This window comes from Rhinoderma darwinii, chromosome 4 (genome assembly GCF_050947455.1).
Source record: "Rhinoderma darwinii isolate aRhiDar2 chromosome 4, aRhiDar2.hap1, whole genome shotgun sequence".
NCBI lineage: Eukaryota > Metazoa > Chordata > Amphibia > Anura > Rhinodermatidae > Rhinoderma > Rhinoderma darwinii.
Genome location: NC_134690.1, coordinates 116536001 through 116562780, shown reverse-complemented (window position 1 = coordinate 116562780; position 26780 = coordinate 116536001). Strand labels below are relative to the sequence as shown.

The 26780-nt window shown below is 44.6% G+C and overlaps 1 protein-coding gene across 1 annotated transcript in view; it reads left to right on the top strand.

The window, feature by feature from the left end:
- Positions 1-26076, top strand: part of SIAH2 (siah E3 ubiquitin protein ligase 2) — a 39770-nt gene extending 13694 nt beyond the window's left edge. The window contains exon 2 of the mRNA XM_075861496.1: positions 25411-26076. Within this exon, the coding sequence (XP_075717611.1) occupies positions 25411-25968 (558 nt within the window). The 3' untranslated portion in view covers positions 25969-26076. The remainder of the gene's footprint in view (positions 1-25410) is intronic.
- Positions 26077-26780: the final 704 nt, after the last annotated feature.

Here is a 26780-nt window from a genome sequence, read left to right as displayed (position 1 = left end):
ATTCCTGACTATAGCGCTCTGCGTCTCGTCCATTAGTAGGTTATTCCTGACTATAGCGCTCTGCGTCTCGTCCATTAGTAGGTTATTCCTGACTATAGCGCTCTGCGTCTCGTCCATTAGTAGGTTATTCCTGACTATAGCGCTCTGCGTCTCGTCCATTAGTAGGTTATTCCTGACTATAGCGCTCTGCGTCTCGTCCATTAGTAGGTTATTCCTGACTATAGCGCTCTGCGTCTCGTCCATTAGTAGGTTATTCCTGACTATAGCGCTCTGCGTCTCGTCCATTAGTAGGTTATTCCTGACTATAGCGCTCTGCGTCTCGTCCATTAGTAGGTTATTCCTGACTATAGCGCTCTGCGTCTCGTCCATTAGTAGGTTATTCCTGACTATAGCGCTCTGCGTCTCGTCCATTAGTAGGTTATTCCTGACTATAGCGCTCTGCGTCTCGTCCATTAGTAGGTTATTCCTGACTATAGCGCTCTGCGTCTCGTCCATTAGTAGGTTATTCCTGACTATAGCGCTCTGCGTCTCGTCCATTAGTAGGTTATTCCTGACTATAGCGCTCTGCGTCTCGTCCATTAGTAGGTTATTCCTGACTATAGCGCTCTGCGTCTCGTCCATTAGTAGGTTATTCCTGACTATAGCGCTCTGCGTCTCGTCCATTAGTAGGTTATTCCTGACTATAGCGCTCTGCGTCTCGTCCATTAGTAGGTTATTCCTGACTATAGCGCTCTGCGTCTCGTCCATTAGTAGGTTATTCCTGACTATAGCGCTCTGCGTCTCGTCCATTAGTAGGTTATTCCTGACTATAGCGCTCTGCGTCTCGTCCATTAGTAGGTTATTCCTGACTATAGCGCTCTGCGTCTCGTCCATTAGTAGGTTATTCCTGACTATAGCGCTCTGCGTCTCGTCCATTAGTAGGTTATTCCTGACTATAGCGCTCTGCGTCTCGTCCATTAGTAGGTTATTCCTGACTATAGCGCTCTGCGTCTCGTCCATTAGTAGGTTATTCCTGACTATAGCGCTCTGCGTCTCGTCCATTAGTAGGTTATTCCTGACTATAGCGCTCTGCGTCTCGTCCATTAGTAGGTTATTCCTGACTATAGCGCTCTGCGTCTCGTCCATTAGTAGGTTATTCCTGACTATAGCGCTCTGCGTCTCGTCCATTAGTAGGTTATTCCTGACTATAGCGCTCTGCGTCTCGTCCATTAGTAGGTTATTCCTGACTATAGCGCTCTGCGTCTCGTCCATTAGTAGGTTATTCCTGACTATAGCGCTCTGCGTCTCGTCCATTAGTAGGTTATTCCTGACTATAGCGCTCTGCGTCTCGTCCATTAGTAGGTTATTCCTGACTATAGCGCTCTGCGTCTCGTCCATTAGTAGGTTATTCCTGACTATAGCGCTCTGCGTCTCGTCCATTAGTAGGTTATTCCTGACTATAGCGCTCTGCGTCTCGTCCATTAGTAGGTTATTCCTGACTATAGCGCTCTGCGTCTCGTCCATTAGTAGGTTATTCCTGACTATAGCGCTCTGCGTCTCGTCCATTAGTAGGTTATTCCTGACTATAGCGCTCTGCGTCTCGTCCATTAGTAGGTTATTCCTGACTATAGCGCTCTGCGTCTCGTCCATTAGTAGGTTATTCCTGACTATAGCGCTCTGCGTCTCGTCCATTAGTAGGTTATTCCTGACTATAGCGCTCTGCGTCTCGTCCATTAGTAGGTTATTCCTGACTATAGCGCTCTGCGTCTCGTCCATTAGTAGGTTATTCCTGACTATAGCGCTCTGCGTCTCGTCCATTAGTAGGTTATTCCTGACTATAGCGCTCTGCGTCTCGTCCATTAGTAGGTTATTCCTGACTATAGCGCTCTGCGTCTCGTCCATTAGTAGGTTATTCCTGACTATAGCGCTCTGCGTCTCGTCCATTAGTAGGTTATTCCTGACTATAGCGCTCTGCGTCTCGTCCATTAGTAGGTTATTCCTGACTATAGCGCTCTGCGTCTCGTCCATTAGTAGGTTATTCCTGACTATAGCGCTCTGCGTCTCGTCCATTAGTAGGTTATTCCTGACTATAGCGCTCTGCGTCTCGTCCATTAGTAGGTTATTCCTGACTATAGCGCTCTGCGTCTCGTCCATTAGTAGGTTATTCCTGACTATAGCGCTCTGCGTCTCGTCCATTAGTAGGTTATTCCTGACTATAGCGCTCTGCGTCTCGTCCATTAGTAGGTTATTCCTGACTATAGCGCTCTGCGTCTCGTCCATTAGTAGGTTATTCCTGACTATAGCGCTCTGCGTCTCGTCCATTAGTAGGTTATTCCTGACTATAGCGCTCTGCGTCTCGTCCATTAGTAGGTTATTCCTGACTATAGCGCTCTGCGTCTCGTCCATTAGTAGGTTATTCCTGACTATAGCGCTCTGCGTCTCGTCCATTAGTAGGTTATTCCTGACTATAGCGCTCTGCGTCTCGTCCATTAGTAGGTTATTCCTGACTATAGCGCTCTGCGTCTCGTCCATTAGTAGGTTATTCCTGACTATAGCGCTCTGCGTCTCGTCCATTAGTAGGTTATTCCTGACTATAGCGCTCTGCGTCTCGTCCATTAGTAGGTTATTCCTGACTATAGCGCTCTGCGTCTCGTCCATTAGTAGGTTATTCCTGACTATAGCGCTCTGCGTCTCGTCCATTAGTAGGTTATTCCTGACTATAGCGCTCTGCGTCTCGTCCATTAGTAGGTTATTCCTGACTATAGCGCTCTGCGTCTCGTCCATTAGTAGGTTATTCCTGACTATAGCGCTCTGCGTCTCGTCCATTAGTAGGTTATTCCTGACTATAGCGCTCTGCGTCTCGTCCATTAGTAGGTTATTCCTGACTATAGCGCTCTGCGTCTCGTCCATTAGTAGGTTATTCCTGACTATAGCGCTCTGCGTCTCGTCCATTAGTAGGTTATTCCTGACTATAGCGCTCTGCGTCTCGTCCATTAGTAGGTTATTCCTGACTATAGCGCTCTGCGTCTCGTCCATTAGTAGGTTATTCCTGACTATAGCGCTCTGCGTCTCGTCCATTAGTAGGTTATTCCTGACTATAGCGCTCTGCGTCTCGTCCATTAGTAGGTTATTCCTGACTATAGCGCTCTGCGTCTCGTCCATTAGTAGGTTATTCCTGACTATAGCGCTCTGCGTCTCGTCCATTAGTAGGTTATTCCTGACTATAGCGCTCTGCGTCTCGTCCATTAGTAGGTTATTCCTGACTATAGCGCTCTGCGTCTCGTCCATTAGTAGGTTATTCCTGACTATAGCGCTCTGCGTCTCGTCCATTAGTAGGTTATTCCTGACTATAGCGCTCTGCGTCTCGTCCATTAGTAGGTTATTCCTGACTATAGCGCTCTGCGTCTCGTCCATTAGTAGGTTATTCCTGACTATAGCGCTCTGCGTCTCGTCCATTAGTAGGTTATTCCTGACTATAGCGCTCTGCGTCTCGTCCATTAGTAGGTTATTCCTGACTATAGCGCTCTGCGTCTCGTCCATTAGTAGGTTATTCCTGACTATAGCGCTCTGCGTCTCGTCCATTAGTAGGTTATTCCTGACTATAGCGCTCTGCGTCTCGTCCATTAGTAGGTTATTCCTGACTATAGCGCTCTGCGTCTCGTCCATTAGTAGGTTATTCCTGACTATAGCGCTCTGCGTCTCGTCCATTAGTAGGTTATTCCTGACTATAGCGCTCTGCGTCTCGTCCATTAGTAGGTTATTCCTGACTATAGCGCTCTGCGTCTCGTCCATTAGTAGGTTATTCCTGACTATAGCGCTCTGCGTCTCGTCCATTAGTAGGTTATTCCTGACTATAGCGCTCTGCGTCTCGTCCATTAGTAGGTTATTCCTGACTATAGCGCTCTGCGTCTCGTCCATTAGTAGGTTATTCCTGACTATAGCGCTCTGCGTCTCGTCCATTAGTAGGTTATTCCTGACTATAGCGCTCTGCGTCTCGTCCATTAGTAGGTTATTCCTGACTATAGCGCTCTGCGTCTCGTCCATTAGTAGGTTATTCCTGACTATAGCGCTCTGCGTCTCGTCCATTAGTAGGTTATTCCTGACTATAGCGCTCTGCGTCTCGTCCATTAGTAGGTTATTCCTGACTATAGCGCTCTGCGTCTCGTCCATTAGTAGGTTATTCCTGACTATAGCGCTCTGCGTCTCGTCCATTAGTAGGTTATTCCTGACTATAGCGCTCTGCGTCTCGTCCATTAGTAGGTTATTCCTGACTATAGCGCTCTGCGTCTCGTCCATTAGTAGGTTATTCCTGACTATAGCGCTCTGCGTCTCGTCCATTAGTAGGTTATTCCTGACTATAGCGCTCTGCGTCTCGTCCATTAGTAGGTTATTCCTGACTATAGCGCTCTGCGTCTCGTCCATTAGTAGGTTATTCCTGACTATAGCGCTCTGCGTCTCGTCCATTAGTAGGTTATTCCTGACTATAGCGCTCTGCGTCTCGTCCATTAGTAGGTTATTCCTGACTATAGCGCTCTGCGTCTCGTCCATTAGTAGGTTATTCCTGACTATAGCGCTCTGCGTCTCGTCCATTAGTAGGTTATTCCTGACTATAGCGCTCTGCGTCTCGTCCATTAGTAGGTTATTCCTGACTATAGCGCTCTGCGTCTCGTCCATTAGTAGGTTATTCCTGACTATAGCGCTCTGCGTCTCGTCCATTAGTAGGTTATTCCTGACTATAGCGCTCTGCGTCTCGTCCATTAGTAGGTTATTCCTGACTATAGCGCTCTGCGTCTCGTCCATTAGTAGGTTATTCCTGACTATAGCGCTCTGCGTCTCGTCCATTAGTAGGTTATTCCTGACTATAGCGCTCTGCGTCTCGTCCATTAGTAGGTTATTCCTGACTATAGCGCTCTGCCTCTCGTCCATTAGTAGGTTATTCCTGACTATAGCGCTCTGCCTCTCGTCCATTAGTAGGTTATTCCTGACTATAGCGCTCTGCCTCTCGTCCATTAGTAGGTTATTCCTGACTATAGCGCTCTGCCTCTCGTCCATTAGTAGGTTATTCCTGACTATAGCGCTCTGCGTCTCGTCCATTAGTAGGTTATTCCTGACTATAGCGCTCTGCGTCTCGTCCATTAGTAGGTTATTCCTGACTATAGCGCTCTGCGTCTCGTCCATTAGTAGGTTATTCCTGACTATAGCGCTCTGCGTCTCGTCCATTAGTAGGTTATTCCTGACTATAGCGCTCTGCGTCTCGTCCATTAGTAGGTTATTCCTGACTATAGCGCTCTGCGTCTCGTCCATTAGTAGGTTATTCCTGACTATAGCGCTCTGCGTCTCGTCCATTAGTAGGTTATTCCTGACTATAGCGCTCTGCGTCTCGTCCATTAGTAGGTTATTCCTGACTATAGCGCTCTGCGTCTCGTCCATTAGTAGGTTATTCCTGACTATAGCGCTCTGCGTCTCGTCCATTAGTAGGTTATTCCTGACTATAGCGCTCTGCGTCTCGTCCATTAGTAGGTTATTCCTGACTATAGCGCTCTGCGTCTCGTCCATTAGTAGGTTATTCCTGACTATAGCGCTCTGCGTCTCGTCCATTAGTAGGTTATTCCTGACTATAGCGCTCTGCGTCTCGTCCATTAGTAGGTTATTCCTGACTATAGCGCTCTGCGTCTCGTCCATTAGTAGGTTATTCCTGACTATAGCGCTCTGCGTCTCGTCCATTAGTAGGTTATTCCTGACTATAGCGCTCTGCGTCTCGTCCATTAGTAGGTTATTCCTGACTATAGCGCTCTGCGTCTCGTCCATTAGTAGGTTATTCCTGACTATAGCGCTCTGCGTCTCGTCCATTAGTAGGTTATTCCTGACTATAGCGCTCTGCGTCTCGTCCATTAGTAGGTTATTCCTGACTATAGCGCTCTGCGTCTCGTCCATTAGTAGGTTATTCCTGACTATAGCGCTCTGCGTCTCGTCCATTAGTAGGTTATTCCTGACTATAGCGCTCTGCGTCTCGTCCATTAGTAGGTTATTCCTGACTATAGCGCTCTGCGTCTCGTCCATTAGTAGGTTATTCCTGACTATAGCGCTCTGCGTCTCGTCCATTAGTAGGTTATTCCTGACTATAGCGCTCTGCGTCTCGTCCATTAGTAGGTTATTCCTGACTATAGCGCTCTGCGTCTCGTCCATTAGTAGGTTATTCCTGACTATAGCGCTCTGCGTCTCGTCCATTAGTAGGTTATTCCTGACTATAGCGCTCTGCGTCTCGTCCATTAGTAGGTTATTCCTGACTATAGCGCTCTGCGTCTCGTCCATTAGTAGGTTATTCCTGACTATAGCGCTCTGCGTCTCGTCCATTAGTAGGTTATTCCTGACTATAGCGCTCTGCGTCTCGTCCATTAGTAGGTTATTCCTGACTATAGCGCTCTGCGTCTCGTCCATTAGTAGGTTATTCCTGACTATAGCGCTCTGCGTCTCGTCCATTAGTAGGTTATTCCTGACTATAGCGCTCTGCGTCTCGTCCATTAGTAGGTTATTCCTGACTATAGCGCTCTGCGTCTCGTCCATTAGTAGGTTATTCCTGACTATAGCGCTCTGCGTCTCGTCCATTAGTAGGTTATTCCTGACTATAGCGCTCTGCGTCTCGTCCATTAGTAGGTTATTCCTGACTATAGCGCTCTGCGTCTCGTCCATTAGTAGGTTATTCCTGACTATAGCGCTCTGCGTCTCGTCCATTAGTAGGTTATTCCTGACTATAGCGCTCTGCGTCTCGTCCATTAGTAGGTTATTCCTGACTATAGCGCTCTGCGTCTCGTCCATTAGTAGGTTATTCCTGACTATAGCGCTCTGCGTCTCGTCCATTAGTAGGTTATTCCTGACTATAGCGCTCTGCGTCTCGTCCATTAGTAGGTTATTCCTGACTATAGCGCTCTGCGTCTCGTCCATTAGTAGGTTATTCCTGACTATAGCGCTCTGCGTCTCGTCCATTAGTAGGTTATTCCTGACTATAGCGCTCTGCGTCTCGTCCATTAGTAGGTTATTCCTGACTATAGCGCTCTGCGTCTCGTCCATTAGTAGGTTATTCCTGACTATAGCGCTCTGCGTCTCGTCCATTAGTAGGTTATTCCTGACTATAGCGCTCTGCGTCTCGTCCATTAGTAGGTTATTCCTGACTATAGCGCTCTGCGTCTCGTCCATTAGTAGGTTATTCCTGACTATAGCGCTCTGCGTCTCGTCCATTAGTAGGTTATTCCTGACTATAGCGCTCTGCGTCTCGTCCATTAGTAGGTTATTCCTGACTATAGCGCTCTGCGTCTCGTCCATTAGTAGGTTATTCCTGACTATAGCGCTCTGCGTCTCGTCCATTAGTAGGTTATTCCTGACTATAGCGCTCTGCGTCTCGTCCATTAGTAGGTTATTCCTGACTATAGCGCTCTGCGTCTCGTCCATTAGTAGGTTATTCCTGACTATAGCGCTCTGCGTCTCGTCCATTAGTAGGTTATTCCTGACTATAGCGCTCTGCGTCTCGTCCATTAGTAGGTTATTCCTGACTATAGCGCTCTGCGTCTCGTCCATTAGTAGGTTATTCCTGACTATAGCGCTCTGCGTCTCGTCCATTAGTAGGTTATTCCTGACTATAGCGCTCTGCGTCTCGTCCATTAGTAGGTTATTCCTGACTATAGCGCTCTGCGTCTCGTCCATTAGTAGGTTATTCCTGACTATAGCGCTCTGCGTCTCGTCCATTAGTAGGTTATTCCTGACTATAGCGCTCTGCGTCTCGTCCATTAGTAGGTTATTCCTGACTATAGCGCTCTGCGTCTCGTCCATTAGTAGGTTATTCCTGACTATAGCGCTCTGCGTCTCGTCCATTAGTAGGTTATTCCTGACTATAGCGCTCTGCGTCTCGTCCATTAGTAGGTTATTCCTGACTATAGCGCTCTGCGTCTCGTCCATTAGTAGGTTATTCCTGACTATAGCGCTCTGCGTCTCGTCCATTAGTAGGTTATTCCTGACTATAGCGCTCTGCGTCTCGTCCATTAGTAGGTTATTCCTGACTATAGCGCTCTGCGTCTCGTCCATTAGTAGGTTATTCCTGACTATAGCGCTCTGCGTCTCGTCCATTAGTAGGTTATTCCTGACTATAGCGCTCTGCGTCTCGTCCATTAGTAGGTTATTCCTGACTATAGCGCTCTGCGTCTCGTCCATTAGTAGGTTATTCCTGACTATAGCGCTCTGCGTCTCGTCCATTAGTAGGTTATTCCTGACTATAGCGCTCTGCGTCTCGTCCATTAGTAGGTTATTCCTGACTATAGCGCTCTGCGTCTCGTCCATTAGTAGGTTATTCCTGACTATAGCGCTCTGCGTCTCGTCCATTAGTAGGTTATTCCTGACTATAGCGCTCTGCGTCTCGTCCATTAGTAGGTTATTCCTGACTATAGCGCTCTGCGTCTCGTCCATTAGTAGGTTATTCCTGACTATAGCGCTCTGCGTCTCGTCCATTAGTAGGTTATTCCTGACTATAGCGCTCTGCGTCTCGTCCATTAGTAGGTTATTCCTGACTATAGCGCTCTGCGTCTCGTCCATTAGTAGGTTATTCCTGACTATAGCGCTCTGCGTCTCGTCCATTAGTAGGTTATTCCTGACTATAGCGCTCTGCGTCTCGTCCATTAGTAGGTTATTCCTGACTATAGCGCTCTGCGTCTCGTCCATTAGTAGGTTATTCCTGACTATAGCGCTCTGCGTCTCGTCCATTAGTAGGTTATTCCTGACTATAGCGCTCTGCGTCTCGTCCATTAGTAGGTTATTCCTGACTATAGCGCTCTGCGTCTCGTCCATTAGTAGGTTATTCCTGACTATAGCGCTCTGCGTCTCGTCCATTAGTAGGTTATTCCTGACTATAGCGCTCTGCGTCTCGTCCATTAGTAGGTTATTCCTGACTATAGCGCTCTGCGTCTCGTCCATTAGTAGGTTATTCCTGACTATAGCGCTCTGCGTCTCGTCCATTAGTAGGTTATTCCTGACTATAGCGCTCTGCGTCTCGTCCATTAGTAGGTTATTCCTGACTATAGCGCTCTGCGTCTCGTCCATTAGTAGGTTATTCCTGACTATAGCGCTCTGCGTCTCGTCCATTAGTAGGTTATTCCTGACTATAGCGCTCTGCGTCTCGTCCATTAGTAGGTTATTCCTGACTATAGCGCTCTGCGTCTCGTCCATTAGTAGGTTATTCCTGACTATAGCGCTCTGCGTCTCGTCCATTAGTAGGTTATTCCTGACTATAGCGCTCTGCGTCTCGTCCATTAGTAGGTTATTCCTGACTATAGCGCTCTGCGTCTCGTCCATTAGTAGGTTATTCCTGACTATAGCGCTCTGCGTCTCGTCCATTAGTAGGTTATTCCTGACTATAGCGCTCTGCGTCTCGTCCATTAGTAGGTTATTCCTGACTATAGCGCTCTGCGTCTCGTCCATTAGTAGGTTATTCCTGACTATAGCGCTCTGCGTCTCGTCCATTAGTAGGTTATTCCTGACTATAGCGCTCTGCGTCTCGTCCATTAGTAGGTTATTCCTGACTATAGCGCTCTGCGTCTCGTCCATTAGTAGGTTATTCCTGACTATAGCGCTCTGCGTCTCGTCCATTAGTAGGTTATTCCTGACTATAGCGCTCTGCGTCTCGTCCATTAGTAGGTTATTCCTGACTATAGCGCTCTGCGTCTCGTCCATTAGTAGGTTATTCCTGACTATAGCGCTCTGCGTCTCGTCCATTAGTAGGTTATTCCTGACTATAGCGCTCTGCGTCTCGTCCATTAGTAGGTTATTCCTGACTATAGCGCTCTGCGTCTCGTCCATTAGTAGGTTATTCCTGACTATAGCGCTCTGCGTCTCGTCCATTAGTAGGTTATTCCTGACTATAGCGCTCTGCGTCTCGTCCATTAGTAGGTTATTCCTGACTATAGCGCTCTGCGTCTCGTCCATTAGTAGGTTATTCCTGACTATAGCGCTCTGCGTCTCGTCCATTAGTAGGTTATTCCTGACTATAGCGCTCTGCGTCTCGTCCATTAGTAGGTTATTCCTGACTATAGCGCTCTGCGTCTCGTCCATTAGTAGGTTATTCCTGACTATAGCGCTCTGCGTCTCGTCCATTAGTAGGTTATTCCTGACTATAGCGCTCTGCGTCTCGTCCATTAGTAGGTTATTCCTGACTATAGCGCTCTGCGTCTCGTCCATTAGTAGGTTATTCCTGACTATAGCGCTCTGCGTCTCGTCCATTAGTAGGTTATTCCTGACTATAGCGCTCTGCGTCTCGTCCATTAGTAGGTTATTCCTGACTATAGCGCTCTGCGTCTCGTCCATTAGTAGGTTATTCCTGACTATAGCGCTCTGCGTCTCGTCCATTAGTAGGTTATTCCTGACTATAGCGCTCTGCGTCTCGTCCATTAGTAGGTTATTCCTGACTATAGCGCTCTGCGTCTCGTCCATTAGTAGGTTATTCCTGACTATAGCGCTCTGCGTCTCGTCCATTAGTAGGTTATTCCTGACTATAGCGCTCTGCGTCTCGTCCATTAGTAGGTTATTCCTGACTATAGCGCTCTGCGTCTCGTCCATTAGTAGGTTATTCCTGACTATAGCGCTCTGCGTCTCGTCCATTAGTAGGTTATTCCTGACTATAGCGCTCTGCGTCTCATGTCCACGATTAGATTGTTCCTCTGGTGCTATACTAGGTCATACTCCACCCTCCTTTTGCTTCATGCTCTACATATGTACTACCATGTAGAATCTGCTCACTTACAATGGTGTTTGTTGGAGCTCCATGCTTTTGACAGTAAAAATAGCGCTGCATTATTTCTGCCATCAAATGTGACAGAACTGCCGATGGAGGCTCTGTACCCTAAGTGCCCACTTCAAAATCTGCAGGTCCTGTATTCTGCTTCCCACAGGGACGCATTTGAGAGATAATGAAACTTTTTAGTCCAAGAGGGAGAACGGAAAGGCTCCATGCACACGAACGTGCTTTTCCGGCCGCAATTCCCCTGAAAATCCACAGGAGAATTGCGGCCCCATTCATTCCTATGGGCCCATGCACACGACCGTGGTTTCCACGGTCCGTGCATGGCCCAGGAGCCCGGACCGCAGAAAGAACGGACATGTCTTATTACGGCCGTGTTCTGCGGTCCATGCTCATAGGAAATAATGCACAGGGCCATGTGCACGGCCCACGATTTGCTCGCGGGTGTCACTTCGCGGCCAGCCGACCCGAAAATCACGGCTGTGCACATGGCTACGGTCGTGTGCATGAGGCCTAACAGTCTGGAGGTGATGAGATCTGTTCGCATTTATCTTACAGCTTGTACAGAGTTAGGGTTAGTTCACACTGTTTTTTGATGCGGAAACCGCGCCAAAAAACAGCTGAAATCGCCCCAATTAATTTCAATGGGAGGCAGAGGCGTGTTTTTTTTTTTTCCGGGGCTGCTTTTGGCCGCTGTAGAGGGGGAAAAAAAGCAGCATGTCCTTTCTTGCAGCAGTTTCCACCTCAATAAGAGGCCGAACAAGCCTGTGGCGACCTTTTCTGAGCGTTTTTCATGGTGTTTTTTTTACCCGTGGTCCTTACGTTAGCTTCAATGAGAAAAGTGTGGAAAGGGTGATTCTTTAACTATAGATCTGAACGTAAACCACTTGATCTCCCTTTAGGCCCTTATTCAGATGACCATATTATAGATTTGTGGGAACCGCATATCTAGCACCAAAAAGGGAATGTCTGAGCAGTGGGGCCGCGATGCAGAGAGTGAAACGGTCCTCTGCTCTTATTGCGTCTTCTCTGATACGGCGCATCTATTGATTACATGAAGGATGTGGCGTTGTGCCTGGTTAGGAGCAGCACTGTCAGAAAAGGCAAAAGGGCCCTTCTATGGTGGCGTATCCTATCGAGATGAAAACCCAATTAATTGTCCTAAGATTTCCCCTGGGTAATAGCTGCAGCTCAGTACACTAAATATTCTTAGAATAGTATTTCACTTTGCTGTGAAGAGGAATGAAGTTCTAACCTAGATGATCTTATCTACAGCAGCAGGACATGGTTTAAAGACCAAACATGTATCTATTTAGGAGGAATACTTCATTAACCCCTTAAGGACGCAGCCTAGTTTGGGCCTTAAGGCTCAGAGCCCATTTTTCAAATCTGACATATTTCACTTTATGTGGTAATAACGTCGGAATGCTTAAACCTATCCAAGCGATTCTGAGATTGTTTTCGCGTGACACATTGGGCTTCATGTTCCTGGTAAAATTTTGTCGATATATTCAGTGTTTATTGGTGAAAAATTGCAAAATTCAGAGAAAATGTTGAAAAAATAGCATTTTTCAGAATTTAAATGCATCTGCTTGTAAAACAGATGGTTATACCACCCAAAATAGTTACTAGTTCACATTTCCCATAAGTCTACTTTAGATTGGCATCGTTTTTTGAACATTCTTTTATTTTTATTGGACGTTACAAGGCTTAGAACATAAACCGCAATTTCTCATATTTTTAAGAAAATTTCAAAAGCCTTTTTTTTAAGGTACCTCTTGAGTTCTGAAGTGGCTTTGAGGGGCCTATGTATTAGAAACCCTTATAAAACACCCCATTTTAAAAACTAGACCCCTCAAAGTATTCAAAACAGCATTTAGAAAGTTTCTTTAACCCTTCAGGCATTTCACAGGAATTTAAAGCAAAGTGGAGGTGAAATTTGCAAATTTCATTTTTCTTGCTGAATTTCAATTTTATTCAATTTTTTTTGTGTAACACAGAAGGTTTTACCAGAGAAACACTATTAAATATGTATTGTCCAGATTCTGCAGTTTTTAGAAATGTCCCACATGTGGCTCTACTGCGCTCGTGGACTAAAACACAAGCCCTAGGAGCAAAGAAGCACCTAGTGCATTCTGAGGCCTCTTTTTTTTATTAGAATATATTTTAGGCAGCATGCCAGGTTTGAAAAGGTGTTGAGGTGCCAAAACAGTAGGAATCCCCAAATAGTGACCCCATTTTGGAAACCACCCCTCAAGGAATTCATTTATGGTTGTTGTTACCATTTTGACCGCACAGTTTTTTCACACCACCTATTTGAATTGGGCTGTGAAATTAAAAAAATGACATTTTTTTCCAATAAGATGTCATTTGTGATCAAAATTTCTTATTTTCACAGGGAACAAAATACCCCATTTTGTTGCCCAATTTGTCCTTAGTGCGGCAATACCCCATTTGTGGCGATAAACTGCCGTTTGGGCCAATGGGAGGCCTCAGAAGGGAAGGAGCGCTGTGTGTTCTTTGGAGTGCAGATTTTGCTGGTTTGGTTTTCGGGTGCCATGTCGCATTTGCAGAGCCCCAGAGGTATCAAAGCAATGGAAACCCAACAGAAGTGACCCCATTTTGGAAACTACACCCCTCAAGGAATTCATTTATGGGTGTTGTGACCATTTTGACCCCATAGTTTTTTCACAGAACTTATTTGAATTGGGCTGGGAATTCACACAAAATTAAATTTTTTCCAATAATATGTAGTTTTGGAAGAAACAAAATTACCCCATTCTGTTGTGCAATTTCTCCTGAGTGCCGCAATACCCCATTTGTGATGATAAACTGTGGTTTGGGCCCATGGGAGGGCTCAGAAGGAAAGGACCACCATTTGGCCTACTGGGGATTTTCTGGTGCGAAGTCATGTATGCAGAAGCCCCTGAGGTACCAGTACAGTTGAAACCCGCAAGAAGTGACCCCGTTTTTAAAACTACATCCTTAAGGCATTCATCTAGAGGTGTAGTGAGCATTTTGACCGGACACCTACACCACATAAACTGTAATGTGTGTTCTCCTGGGTACGGCAATACCCTACATGTGGCTGTTATCAGCTGCCTGGGACACAGCAGGGCCCAGAGGGGAAAGACGAGGGGGGATAAGCTGTGCAGAGTACATCAGGGTAAGTAAAATTGGGGTAAATTATAAACCAAGGGATGTATGATAAATTTTAAAACACTCTTTCATACAGAGCTCTGGTTTTTCGGGACACGTGTCACATTGATTTATTGTGTCCTCCCTTATCCCCCTCTTATAGCAGACTTTGCACCTCTTTTGACTTTTTCCCTTCTTGCCAGTTTGGGGAACTTCTCCTGGAAAGTGTTGCCCTGGTACGATGCGTGTGGCCCCGCTTCTAGAAGTACTGGGTGCCCCCCCCCCCCTTCTTGGTCCCTAAAGATTAGGTTCTTGATAACCACCTCTTGAAATTCTAGGAAAGTTCTGGAAAGCTTTGGCCTGCACATCGACGTAGCACGTACGCATTGTACAATGCTATCTGTATGATGTGCACGGCCAGCTTCTTATACCACACCGCATGGCGCTGTAGGGCTTCAGGATTTGATCTGACAAGTCCACCCCTCCCATGTACCTATTGTAGTCCAGGATGCAGTCTGGTTTCTGTACTGGTACCTCGTAGAGGTTCATGGGTACTGGTGCGGCCATGTATTCTTGTCAATACAAGGACATCTCTCTTGTCCTTGTACTTTACACAATGTTGCTGCTAGATTGTGCCCTGCTCTCACCCCTTCTTGTTTGCCCAAGCAGAGTCTTAGGGAGGCCTCTCATATTTTTTCTAGAAGTGCCGCATGCTACAGGACTTGTGGGACGCTGGTATAAAAATTATCCAGGTAGAGTTGGTAACCCTGGTCCAGCAGTGGGTGCACCAAATCACACACAATTTTTGCATTAACTCCCAGTAAGGGGGGGCATTCTGGGGGCTGAGCACTGGTGTCCTTCCCTTCATATATCCTAAACCTGTAGGTATACCCTGATGCACTCTCGCAGCTTATACATCTTCACACCATACTTTGCCCTCCTACCCGGAAGGTACTCAAGGAATTGAACCCTCCCTTTAAAATGTACCAAGGACTCATCAATAGAAATACACTTCTCAGGGGTGTATGCTTGGGAAAACCGGGCACTGAAACGGTCTAATAGGGGTCTCCGTTTATACAAATGGTCAAAACTGGGGTCATCTCGGGGTGGGCACGGCTCATTATACTGATAATGTAAGAAGCGAAGTGTTGCCTCATTTATTTATTTTTTTAGGTTCCAGTTCAGTGCTGAAGTTGCTTTGAGGGGCCTATATATTAGAAACCCCTATCAAACACCCCATTTTAGAAACTAGACCCCTCAAAGTATTCACAACAGCATTTAGAAAGTTTATGAACCCTTTAGGTGTTTCACAGAAATTTAGAGCAAAGTAGAGGTGAAATTGACATATTTTTTTTGTCAGTAAATACTCTATACCATTTTTTTTTTATAACACAAAAAGTTTTATCCGAGAAACGCAACTTAATACGTATTGCCCAGATTCTGTCGTTTTGAGAAATATCCGACATGTGGCCCTAGGGCGGTAATGGACTGAAGCCCCGGCCTCCGAAGCAAAGGAGCACCTAGTGGATTTTGAGGCCTCTTTTTTATTAGGCACCATGTCCGGTTTGAAGAGGTCTTGTGGTGCCAAAACAGTGGAAACCCCCCAAAAGTGACCCCATTTTGGAAACTAGACCCCTTGAGGAGTTCATTGTAGTTTTCATGGGGTGCATGTGGTTTTTTGATTTAGTTTTTATTCTATTTTTAAGTGGCGCGGTGACTAAAAAACAGCAATTCTACTATTGTTTTTTTACAGCGTTCACCGTGCGCTATAAATGACATATTCACTTTATTCTGCGTGGAGATACGATTTACGGCGATACCAGATGTTTATAGTTTTTTTTTATGTCTTATGGCGTTTGCACAATAAAATACGTTATGTAAAAAGTCATTCACTTTTTGTGTTGCCTTATTCTAAGAGCCAGAACTCCTTTTTTTTTTTTTTTTTTCCATTAATAAAGCCGTGTGAGGACTTATTTTTTGCGTAACAAACTGTAGTTTCCATCAGTACCATTTTTCGGTACATGCGACTTTTTGATCTCTTTTTATTAAATTTTTTTGGGAGGTGAAGTGACCAAACAATTGTGATTGTGGTACGGTTTATTATTATTTTCTTTTACGGCATTCACCGCGCGGGATAAATAACGAAATAATTTTGTAGTTCAGGACGTTACGGACGCGGCGATACCAATTATGTATAGTTTATTTGTTTGTTTATATATTTTTATTAATAATAAAGGACTGATAAGGGAAAAGGGGGGATTTTTACTTTTATTACTCTTCTTTTATTTTCTTATTTTTACATGTCTTTTTTAACTTCTTTTTTTTTACTTTATTACTTTGTCCCACTAGGGGACTTGAGGGCAGGAGGCCCTGATCGCTATTGGAGGCCCTGATCGCTATGCCATAGACGGAAGCCTAGTGGGTCCTGACGAAGTCAGGACCCACTATGCTTGCTGTCAGTGAGTAGCTGACAGCTCTAATACACTGCACTACGCATGTAGTGCAGTGTATTAGAGCTGTCAGCTACTCACTGACAGCAAGCATAGTGGGTCCTGACTTCGTCAGGACCCACTAGGCTTCCGTCTATGGCATAGCCGGACGCCATTGTTTGGTGTCCGGTTGCCATAGTCACCATCGCCGGGCGCTATCGTGTAGCAGGCCGGCGATGGCAGCTTAACCCCTAAAAAGCCGTGATCGCTATTGAACACGGCTTTTCAGGGGTTAATCAGCGGGGACAAAGCGATCGGTCCCCGCTGTAGGTCCCCGCTGTAGGAGCTGTGACAGCTGCTGTACGAGACAGCAGCTGTCACAGCTCATGTATGTGTTGGGAGGACGGCTGAAATGGCCGTTACTCCCGAGACGTACTATTAGGTCATGGAGCGCGAACGCTATGGTTACCATGACCTAATAGTACGTTCAGGAGCAGGAAGGGGTTAAAAAGGTTTTCATAGCAGAAGTGTTAGCCTGTCCGCCTTCTAAAACCGCCACTATCCCCACAATTAGGGGCCAGCGTTTTTCCTGGCCCGCTTTGGCCAGAAAAAGCCAAGGGCAGCTTGGTCCCTTCGTTCTCATGGTTGGAGGAGTACCAGAGGTTGCCCCCCCCCCCCCCCACTATCGTATTGTTATGGCATATCCTATTTATATACCATAACATTTTAAGATGGAAATACCCCTTTAAGGCTCATCTGATCCAGACTTGCCAGGAACAGGTTATTCTTGTTCTAGGCGCTCATCTTTCACTTACCCTAAATGGTGTGATTTTCACAAAAAAATGACTCTGCCACATTCTTGCCTATTTATAAGTCAATAAAAATAAAGCAGCGAGGAGTAGAAGATCCTTCTGAGCGTCCTTACTGTGTGGATCAGCGTGCACATAATAAACGTCTTCTCATAGATATCAACCACCTGCTTGTGTTTTTACCTCCAGCTTCATTGGAAAGAGACATCTTACTTCTCATTGAGCTGACAAACAACTGAGGTCACCTATAGACACACCCAAGACTAATGTATATACCATGCCGAGAGCTGCCGTCTGACACATGGAGATGGAATTAAGCTGGAGCAGTCGTGGCTGAGAGACACAGCCGCTATTGCTGTACACACATATAATTAGCACTGGCTTTCCATTATGTCACCTCACAGCCTTATACAGGTCTCTACTTCAGGTCATTCACTGCTTAGAGGAACAGAAGTGTTTCTTACGTGGTCATATTAATTTCTAAAGCATATATATATATGTTGCATCCTGCCAATTGTTATTCGCCTGAGCCGGACACAATTGACCTTTTTGTGCAGCTGCAATGTTTTTCTTTCCAGCGAAGGTATACATTTGGCATTAAAACGGATGCAACTGTTGCCAGAAACAATCCTATAGGGAAGCATGGGATCAGTTTCCCTAGGCCGTAAACCGGTAGAAATCCATCTGATCCATTTTTCCGCCAATGAGAGATGTTGGGGGATGGACAGATTGTTAGCGGACCGTGTTTATAGCCAGCTTTTTGGAGTGGTCCAACTAGAAATCGTGCTGAGCAAAAGCTTGAAAAATGTCACTTAGGTAAAACTATGAGTGACCTCAGAGCTTGACCTTGTTAGTCGTCTTTGAGGATGACCGCACTACATGAAGTTTATGGTGTTGGGGATGCTAATGGTAAAGCATAACTAATTTCCCTGAATTTCTGATATGTCTACGTCTCTCCCAGGTGAATCTGATGTGAATTGAAGAGTAAGAGGCTCTGTCACCAGATTATAAGTGCCCTATCTCCTACATAATCTGATCAGTGCTGTAATGTAGATAACAGCAGTGGTTTTTATTTTGAAAAACGATCATTTTTGAGCAAGTTATGAGCAATTTTAGATTTATGCTAATGAGTTTCTCAATGGACAACTGGGCGTGTTTTTACTTTTTACCAACTGGGTGTTATACAGAGGCGTGTATGAGGCTGACCAATCAGTGACCGATCAGTGTTTTACACTTCTCATTGTTCCAGCCCAGCATGATCCACAGCACAGTGTGATTTGTGCAGTGAAAGAAGCTGGGCTGGAACAATGAGAAGTGTAGGACACTGATTCAAAATAAAAACCACTTCTGTTATCTACATTACAGCGCCAATCGGATTATGTAGGCGATAGGGCACTTATAATCCGGTGACAGAGCCTCTTTAAGCTCATTCTAGAACCATAGCACCTTTGGTAGATCGATCAGCACATGGACCCCCCGCCATGTTGGGCTGTAAAGTGTACCCCTGATTCCAATAAAAGAACACTAAATGTAGAAAATACAAAAGGCGTAAAATAATATTACTCTTTTATTCTGCACTCTCCTACTGAAAAGCTGTGAGAAATATATACAGAATTCTTCTAGCTGTGTCCCAGGGGATCATCCATTAAAGGGGTTGGCCACCTTATACAAATTTAAGGGCAATAAAAAGTTTTGTAACTTACCAAATCTAAACATTAAAATTATTTGGTGCCATTTTTGTTATGCCGCTCCCTTGGTTTAACTAGTTTGCATGTAAACCATGTGGGCTGCAGCGTTGATCCGCCCCCTTCACATCCATTATAATGAATGACTTTAGGAGTCAGGTGACGTTACCCATCATCCGCATGTCCATGACTTTATGTTCCCTAATGTATGTGCAGGTTTCCTGGAAGTCCAAGGCCAGTGCGTGCACAGTAGAAACTGGGTGAGAGGCGTTGATCCTGTGGGGAAAGTGTTGACGTCTATGTGGAAGGAGACACTGTTACTGAGGGGAGGAAGTGAGGCATGCTGGGAGGTTCTCACTTCCTGAATTCAATAAGCCCTCCCACCGAAGCCTGATGGAGCAATGAAAACCGACTTGGGGGTCACAGATAAAATGGAAATATAGATAAGAAAAAGTTATTAGGCAATGTACATTCTTCTACAGTAGCTATTTGGCTAGACTTTCATACGTTTAGCGTGATGGTGACTAACCCCTTTTAACCTTCGTCCCTTCACGCAATCCTCTGCCTGGCTGTAAGGCAAGTGGCTGCAGCATGAGCCCTCCACCCCGCTGTTCTAGTCAATGGCACCAACAAATACAGATCTGTAATACAGGTTCTTTTTACCTCCTTGGAGGTTGATGGACTTTAATGATGCCTGTGTGGAGAATACAGACCCGTAGTTTTTTATTTTGTTTTGCTTTTTTATCTGTGCCTATTATGTAAAGGGAGGAAGGTAGAAAACTACTGTTGTGTTCTGTGTTAATAAAACTCATGATTGTTGAGGAGAACCTGCTACCATCAGTGGTTTTATCTCGTAGCACCACGTTCAATGTGACAGGTCTGCTCTATCTGCGGGCAGCATGTTATAGAGCTGGAGTAGCTATGCAAAATCTTCTCCCTGCAGTGTAGATGGATGTTCACTCAATATTTTCCATAAGACCTGACCAGTACTGTTTGTGTGTTATTTGTGTAGTGAGATTGATATCCAAGTCACAACTATAGAAAAACACAAACAAACCACATTTTATTAGTAATTCAGGTAATTTCTCGCAACTGTATATATAGTTTATGGGGAAATATCCAGTTTAACTTGTAATTTATTGATTTATAACCCTGTTGGTGCCGGGTTTATGGGTTAGGAGGGCGATCCTAATGTATGAGCATGCCCTCGACTCATGAGGGCAGACTGAGTAAGAGCCATAGTGTAGTGTAGTGGAATGGATGGACCCGTGACATTCAGCTTATCTATATTTGTACCAGAATTTCTTCATGGTCTTCTAATAGTATAACGGATTCTATGTGGACCACTGCGACAGCCATAGGTCTTTAATGGAAGATGCCAGTACAACCGTTCTCTAATACACTTGTGTTGACTTTTACTCATGAATACAGCAACCCAACTTCTATTTGTATGGCACCAGCATGCTCTTCAGCTCTTTGCAATTATGGACGCAGATAAAGAAGCAGTCCAATACAAACCCCTACTTACAATGAAGCAAAATAAGGGAGAACCCAACACTTAAGGCTATCTTCCCACTTGCGACCTGGTTTCCGTTTATGGCCTCCTGCACACATGATGGAAATACTGCAGAAATTATGTGGGAGAAAATCGGCGGAAATTAACATGCGGTGTGGATTCTCAATCTGTGTTTTGTCAATTTACTTTGCGTAATTGCGGTAAAATTCCAGAGCAGAAATTCTGCAGCATATCCATCCCGTTTGCAGAAGGCCTATGGCAGTTTTACCCTGACTAGCAAGAACCGCATGTACTTACTGTCACACGGTTACCACCCCTTATGAATGTACCCTAAAAATAGTTTTAAGCGATGCACACCCCCATTTTGCTAGTAATGACAGAAACTGCCCTTCACTTTCCCAGTAGTCACAGCAGGCTCCCCACATCCTTCGTAACCTCCGTAACACTGGGAAGCACTCAGCCGTTGACTGTTTTTAAAGCGTCGGGTGCAAAATCCATTTGCCAGGTCTGACTGTTTTAGTCACTGGCAACCTGGATTTATCTAGCCCTGACCTGAGAACTTGTATAGGTACGTTCACACGGCTTATTTTCAGCCGTTTTGCGGGCCGTTAACGCCCCAAAAAACTGCTGAAAATACGGGGACTGAACGCCTCCAAACATCTGCCCATTGATTTCAATGGGAAAAACGGTGTTCCGTGGCTATTTTAAAAAGGCGCATAAGGAAATGCCACGTAAAAAAGTGCATGTCAATTCCTAAGCAGTTTTTCATTGGGTCAATAGAAAAACCGTTCCAAAAAGGGCCGTAAAAAACGCTTGATGCATAACGAACGACTGAAAATCAGAGGCTGGTTTCCCATGAACAGAAATAGAGCAGCATAGGTATGGGGAATCACATTTTTTCTGTTACTTTCCTAGGACTCATTTGGCACAGGCTGTTTTGACCTCCTGTTTCTAGTGCAGCAATGGCAAGATACAGACTGCTGCGTATATCTGCCAACGTATTTTCAGGTCAATGGTGGGGATGTGATTTTTACATGGCGTCCCTGGTCTCTTTGGACCAATTTTCCCCAGTTTTGATAAGGCTTTTATATTGGGAAACTTGTAATAAGCAGGAATAGGTTCACCAAAAGCTTCACTTCATCAGCAGTCCTGCCATGTATTGTTGACCTTTTTATGCTATGTAAAATAGTCCAGGCTTCTCTGTACTCAAAGGGATATATAGTAGATTACGTTTTTGGACTTTACTACGTGAAAATTATCCCATCAGCCCAGGTCTAATTCTTCAGCAAACGTCTGGGGAAATATCTCCTGGTTGATTCGTTTTCAGTAAACGTCTGCACAGAAAAAGGTATTTTGAGTATGTAGGGCATCTCCTGATCAAGGCAGATCACCTAACTGCACAATGATGTCCTTTGTGTGCTCGGCTTTTCAGAAATAAAAACTGGCTGTTCTCTGTGGTTTGTTGACTACACATGTACTAGGCGGTAGCTCATTGAACATACTGCAGCCTTGTTAGTTAGTGATGGGAGTGGACAAGGCAGGGTTAAATTAAGTCTTCATGAATTTAACGCAAAGCTGTAATTCTATAACTAAATTACGATCCATTACATGATGATTATAAAAAGCATTTCCTTGTGTTCTCCTGACTGTTGAACCAGTCTTACCTCGCTGCTATCTGCAGTCTAGCTGGCAGTCGCACTAATGTTCAATGTGCACGTAAAATTTATTTTAATTAAGCGCTAAAGGAGGTTTTCCGACCACAGACTTGTATAGCGTAATAATGGTGTAGTCTGGTTGAGCTCGACCGATGGGGCCCCCATTGATCCTAGCGGACAAGTGGCCACACATGCATGGTCACAGTAAAAGAAGCAGCTCCGCATGGCCACAAGTCGGACTCCCACCAGTCAGACTTTTTTTTTGTGTTTCAATAATTTTTATTGAAGGTTTTCAAAAGAACAAACATGCGATAAACAGTACACATGGCATCCGGGGGTAGTCCCCATAAATCGAATAGGAACATGTAGATATATACCATATATTGCTACAGGTCAAGAAATAAAATAGGGGGAGGGAATATAAAAGAAAAGGGAAAGATATAAGAATGAGGGTCGAGTATCCTAGAGGCCAAATATACCTAAGAGACCGTCCCTAGATATTTGAGCCACGGTTGCCATACTTGAAGGAACAGTTCTTCCTTATCTGAGACCGTACAGTGTAATCGATCATTCTCCATAATCCAATTCAATTTAGTCTTAACCAGATGAAGAGGAATTACAGGGCGTTTCCAAGATGTAGCTATAGCGATTTTAGCTGTCAGAAAAAGGATACGAATTTATGAGAGGCCTTAAACAAGCCAGGGACGGTCTCATTAAGTAGCGCCTCTGTCGGATACCGAGGTAAATTTAATCTGGGTTATAGAATATAACATATTAGGGCAACCCCACCACACATGTAGAGGATCTCAGTGTCGGCAACAAGGGCGATGAAGCAGGGAACATCTTGGCCAGTCTGGAGGGAACTAGGTACCACCATAAAAGTACTTTATCATTAGCTTCAACCAACGAAGCGTTGATAGAAATTTTCGCAGTAGGTTCTGCCTTTCCCTTAGGGATGTGCACACACAAAATCAAAAACGTCTGAAAATACGGAGCTGTTTTCAAGGGAAAACCGCACCTGATTTTCAGTCGTTTTTTTAGCAACTCTTTTTATGGCTGTTTTTCTATAGAGTAAACGAAAAAAGGGACATGCACTTTTACGCGGCCGTTTTGAAAAACACCCCGTCGGAACAGAACACTGTTTTTTCTATTGAAATCCATGGGCAGATGCTTGGAGGCGTTCTGGTTTTTTGGGACGTTTACAGCTCGAAAAACGGCTGAAAACACTCTGTGAACATACCCTCACAGTAAAGGATGTGTGTAAGGGTAAGGCCACACGGTGCGTCGTTGACGCGCTTTTGTTGCATTTGAAAAATGCATGCGTTTTTTGTCTCTAATGCTGCAGTTCTGTTGCATTTTTAAAGGAAATCATTGATGGACATAGTTTTCACCCGTGTTGAAGTTTGTTAGGCGCTTCCTGTATATAGTTCATTACAAGGCATTGCAGAACTGGTAGCAAAAACACAAGCAGTTCAGCAACAACTTTGGCATCGCGGTCATTAACTGCATGCGGTCAGACATTATGAAGATGCAGTTACCGCACAAAAATACATTGTAAGAGAATAGCAGCCGTCTGTCCATAACAAACATTTCACCATTGACTTCTATTGAAAAATGACCTGCTGCGGTTTAAAAATGCAATATAAACGCACTGTGTAGCCTTACCCTAAGTCCCTCTCCCACATAGACATGTATGATAGTTTGCCCACCGGAGAGACCAAATATGAGTAAATGTGAGACAGAAGGTGGTTACCATTAGGATTATTTAAGCACAATTGTTCCAATACAGATGTATTCTGCAGAACTGAAGCAAGTCTAAAGGAAGACATAAAATGGTGACTCTGGTGATAACGAAAAATCTGAGTCCGGCATGTGGTGAATAGATTGAAATAAATGTCAGGTTTTTACACCTAGTCTATCAAAAAAATGTCCAATTCGATATAGACCCTTGTCCAGCCACCACTGAAACGCTGACTGTTACATACCAGGAGCAAAAATTGGGTTGGCAAACAATTGAGCTGCAGGTACATGTATAGAACCGAGCCGGAACCAGTGACCCAGCCTATCCCACAGCGACAAGGAAGAAGAGAGGAGTGGACACAATACAGGTGGTGTGTGTTTGGGCTTTAACCATAACAACTTGTCTACAGGAACCCCCGGGGTAGCTGCCTGTTCAATAGAAATCCAACATGTTCGAGTGCTGCTACCATGGAGTGAGACTAAGGGTATGTGCACACACAAAATCAAAAACGTCTGAAAATACGGAGCTGTTTTCAAGGGAAAACTGCTCCTGATTTTCAGCAGTTTTTTTTAGCCACTCGCGTTTTTCGCTGCGTTTTTTTACGGCTATTTTTGGAGCTGGTTTTCCAGAGTCCATGAAAAACTGCTCCAAATACATCTCAAGAAGTGACATGCACCTCTTTTTCTTTTTGAAAAACGGCCGCGTAAAAAAACGCCCTGGCGGAATCAATGGGCAGCTTGGAGGCGTTCTGCTTCCGATTTCTCGGCCGTTTACGGCCCGAAAAACGGCTGAAAGTAAGCCGTGTGAACATAACCTGAGGGTGTCCCAGTCAGACTTTTTTTGTGGGCGTATTCAGTCCATGCAGATTGGCCGTGCGACCATGTGGCTTCATCCACGGCACTTATCTGCACAGATGCAAGAGCACCTAATTTTTTGGTATCGATTAGATGACCTAGGTTAAAAGGGTCTGTCCAGGTAAAAAAATAAATAAATGGAATATGCTTTATACTATTACAACTTCATTGTGATTTAGGTTATGTTCACATGGTATGGATTTGCTCTAGACAAATCCACTATGGATTGTTTAGAAAGTCCGCTGCAGAAATCCGCCTATAACTCAAATATCTATTGTGGGTTGGCTAGTAGATCTGCACACGGAATAGCCTCATTGTAATTCAATGGATCTAATCTGCAGCTTTTCAGAGTTGAATCCGTGGCCATAATGAACAGCCTGTGGATTTTAACATCTGCAGTGCGTTTATTCTTCTACGCGTATATTTTTCTTGTTATACATGCATTGTCGGTGGAATGTTAGTTGATTCTGTCAGGGAACGGAAACCATGCCTAGTCCTGACGGAAGCCTGAGCGTGTGAACATGGCCTTTGTGTATACAGGCCTGGCTGGCTAGTAGCAGTCTGGGACTGGAGCAGAATTCTGACATTAAATGTTACAAGTTTTATTACAGATTTGGCTTTATTCTTAAACCACCTCTTTAAAAAGTGTTTGCATCTTCTAGGAATGGTCACTGTGAGTATTTACATTTTTACATCACTGAGTAATTTATTCTTAAGGGAGGTCAAAGTAGGTAATGAAAAGCCCCCAAGTCATACACTGGCAGTCCATGTATAATATATGATGTATATTACAAGTGAGACTTAATACTTGCTCTTTTCTTTTCTAGTATGCTTCAACGGGATGCTCTCTGTCTCTCCATCACACCGAAAAACCTGAACACGAGGACGTCTGTGAATATCGCCCCTACTCATGCCCCTGCCCTGGAGCTTCTTGCAAATGGCAAGGTTCTCTGGAAGCGGTCATGCCCCACCTCACACATGCTCACAAAAGCATTACCACCCTCCAAGGAGAAGACATAGTCTTCCTTGCTACCGACATTAACTTGCCAGGAGCTGTTGACTGGGTCATGATGCAATTCTGTTTTAGCCACCACTTCATGTTGGTGCTGGAGAAGCAAGAGAAGTACGAGGGACACCAGCAATTCTTTGCCATCGTTCTATTGATAGGCACAAGAAAACAGGCTGAAAACTTTGCCTACAGACTTGAACTAAATGGAAACCGTAGACGTCTAACCTGGGAAGCCACCCCGAGATCCATCCATGATGGCGTCGCAGCAGCCATCATGAACAGTGATTGTTTAGTTTTTGACACAGCGATTGCACATCTTTTCGCTGATAATGGAAACCTGGGCATCAACGTGACCATATCGACTTGTTGTCCGTGATCTTTGTTTTGTGTTCTATGTAAAGAAAGTAGATATTTATGTGGCTCATATGGAATAGTGCTGTCTGCATTTTATATTTTATTAAAGTGAACTCACTCTTTCCAATAATCATTGCCAATGTTTTATAGAGACTCTACGTAGTTGCACATTATGACTAAGGCTGTGAATTGTTACCTAAAGAGCTAAATAATGCAGAAATATTTTTTTTATTTATTTTCTTGCCTTTTTGCCCTTCTGAAAATATTTTCAATTCAAATTGACTGTCCTTTTTGATTTATTAAAAAAGAGATTGGTCAGAAAATATTTTGAAACTACAACAGGATAATCCTAAACCTTGCTGCATGGGGTCTGTGTCATGGAAAAGTTTTGTATGTGCAAAAGAACCACGTTCAGCAGAACATTGCCGTGTAATGTTTTGTGAGCGTGTGTAGACCAAATTTTATATGTGAGTGTCAGATTTGTCTGTTTGTTATTTCTTGTCTTTATATTAAAGCGCACACTTTGCAATGTTTCATCCAGGAACATCAGCCTCGCCTGCCTTCAGACTTGTTCAGTTGTATCCGTGACCATCTGTCTAATAAAATGAAGCATACGTGGATGAATAATTTGATAACGTGATCAGATTAACTGGGAATTTTGCCGTTCATGATATTCAGTTGGTTTTAGTGGATTGGAGTATCCTCGTTTATATCTGTACTCCTGAAGATGTTGTCCCAACTAGACGTCTTAGGGTGCCTTTATATAATAATGGGTACGATTCAGCCATATCTAAGCTTGTGCAACGATTGGCCACTGGTCTTGATGGTCTCAAA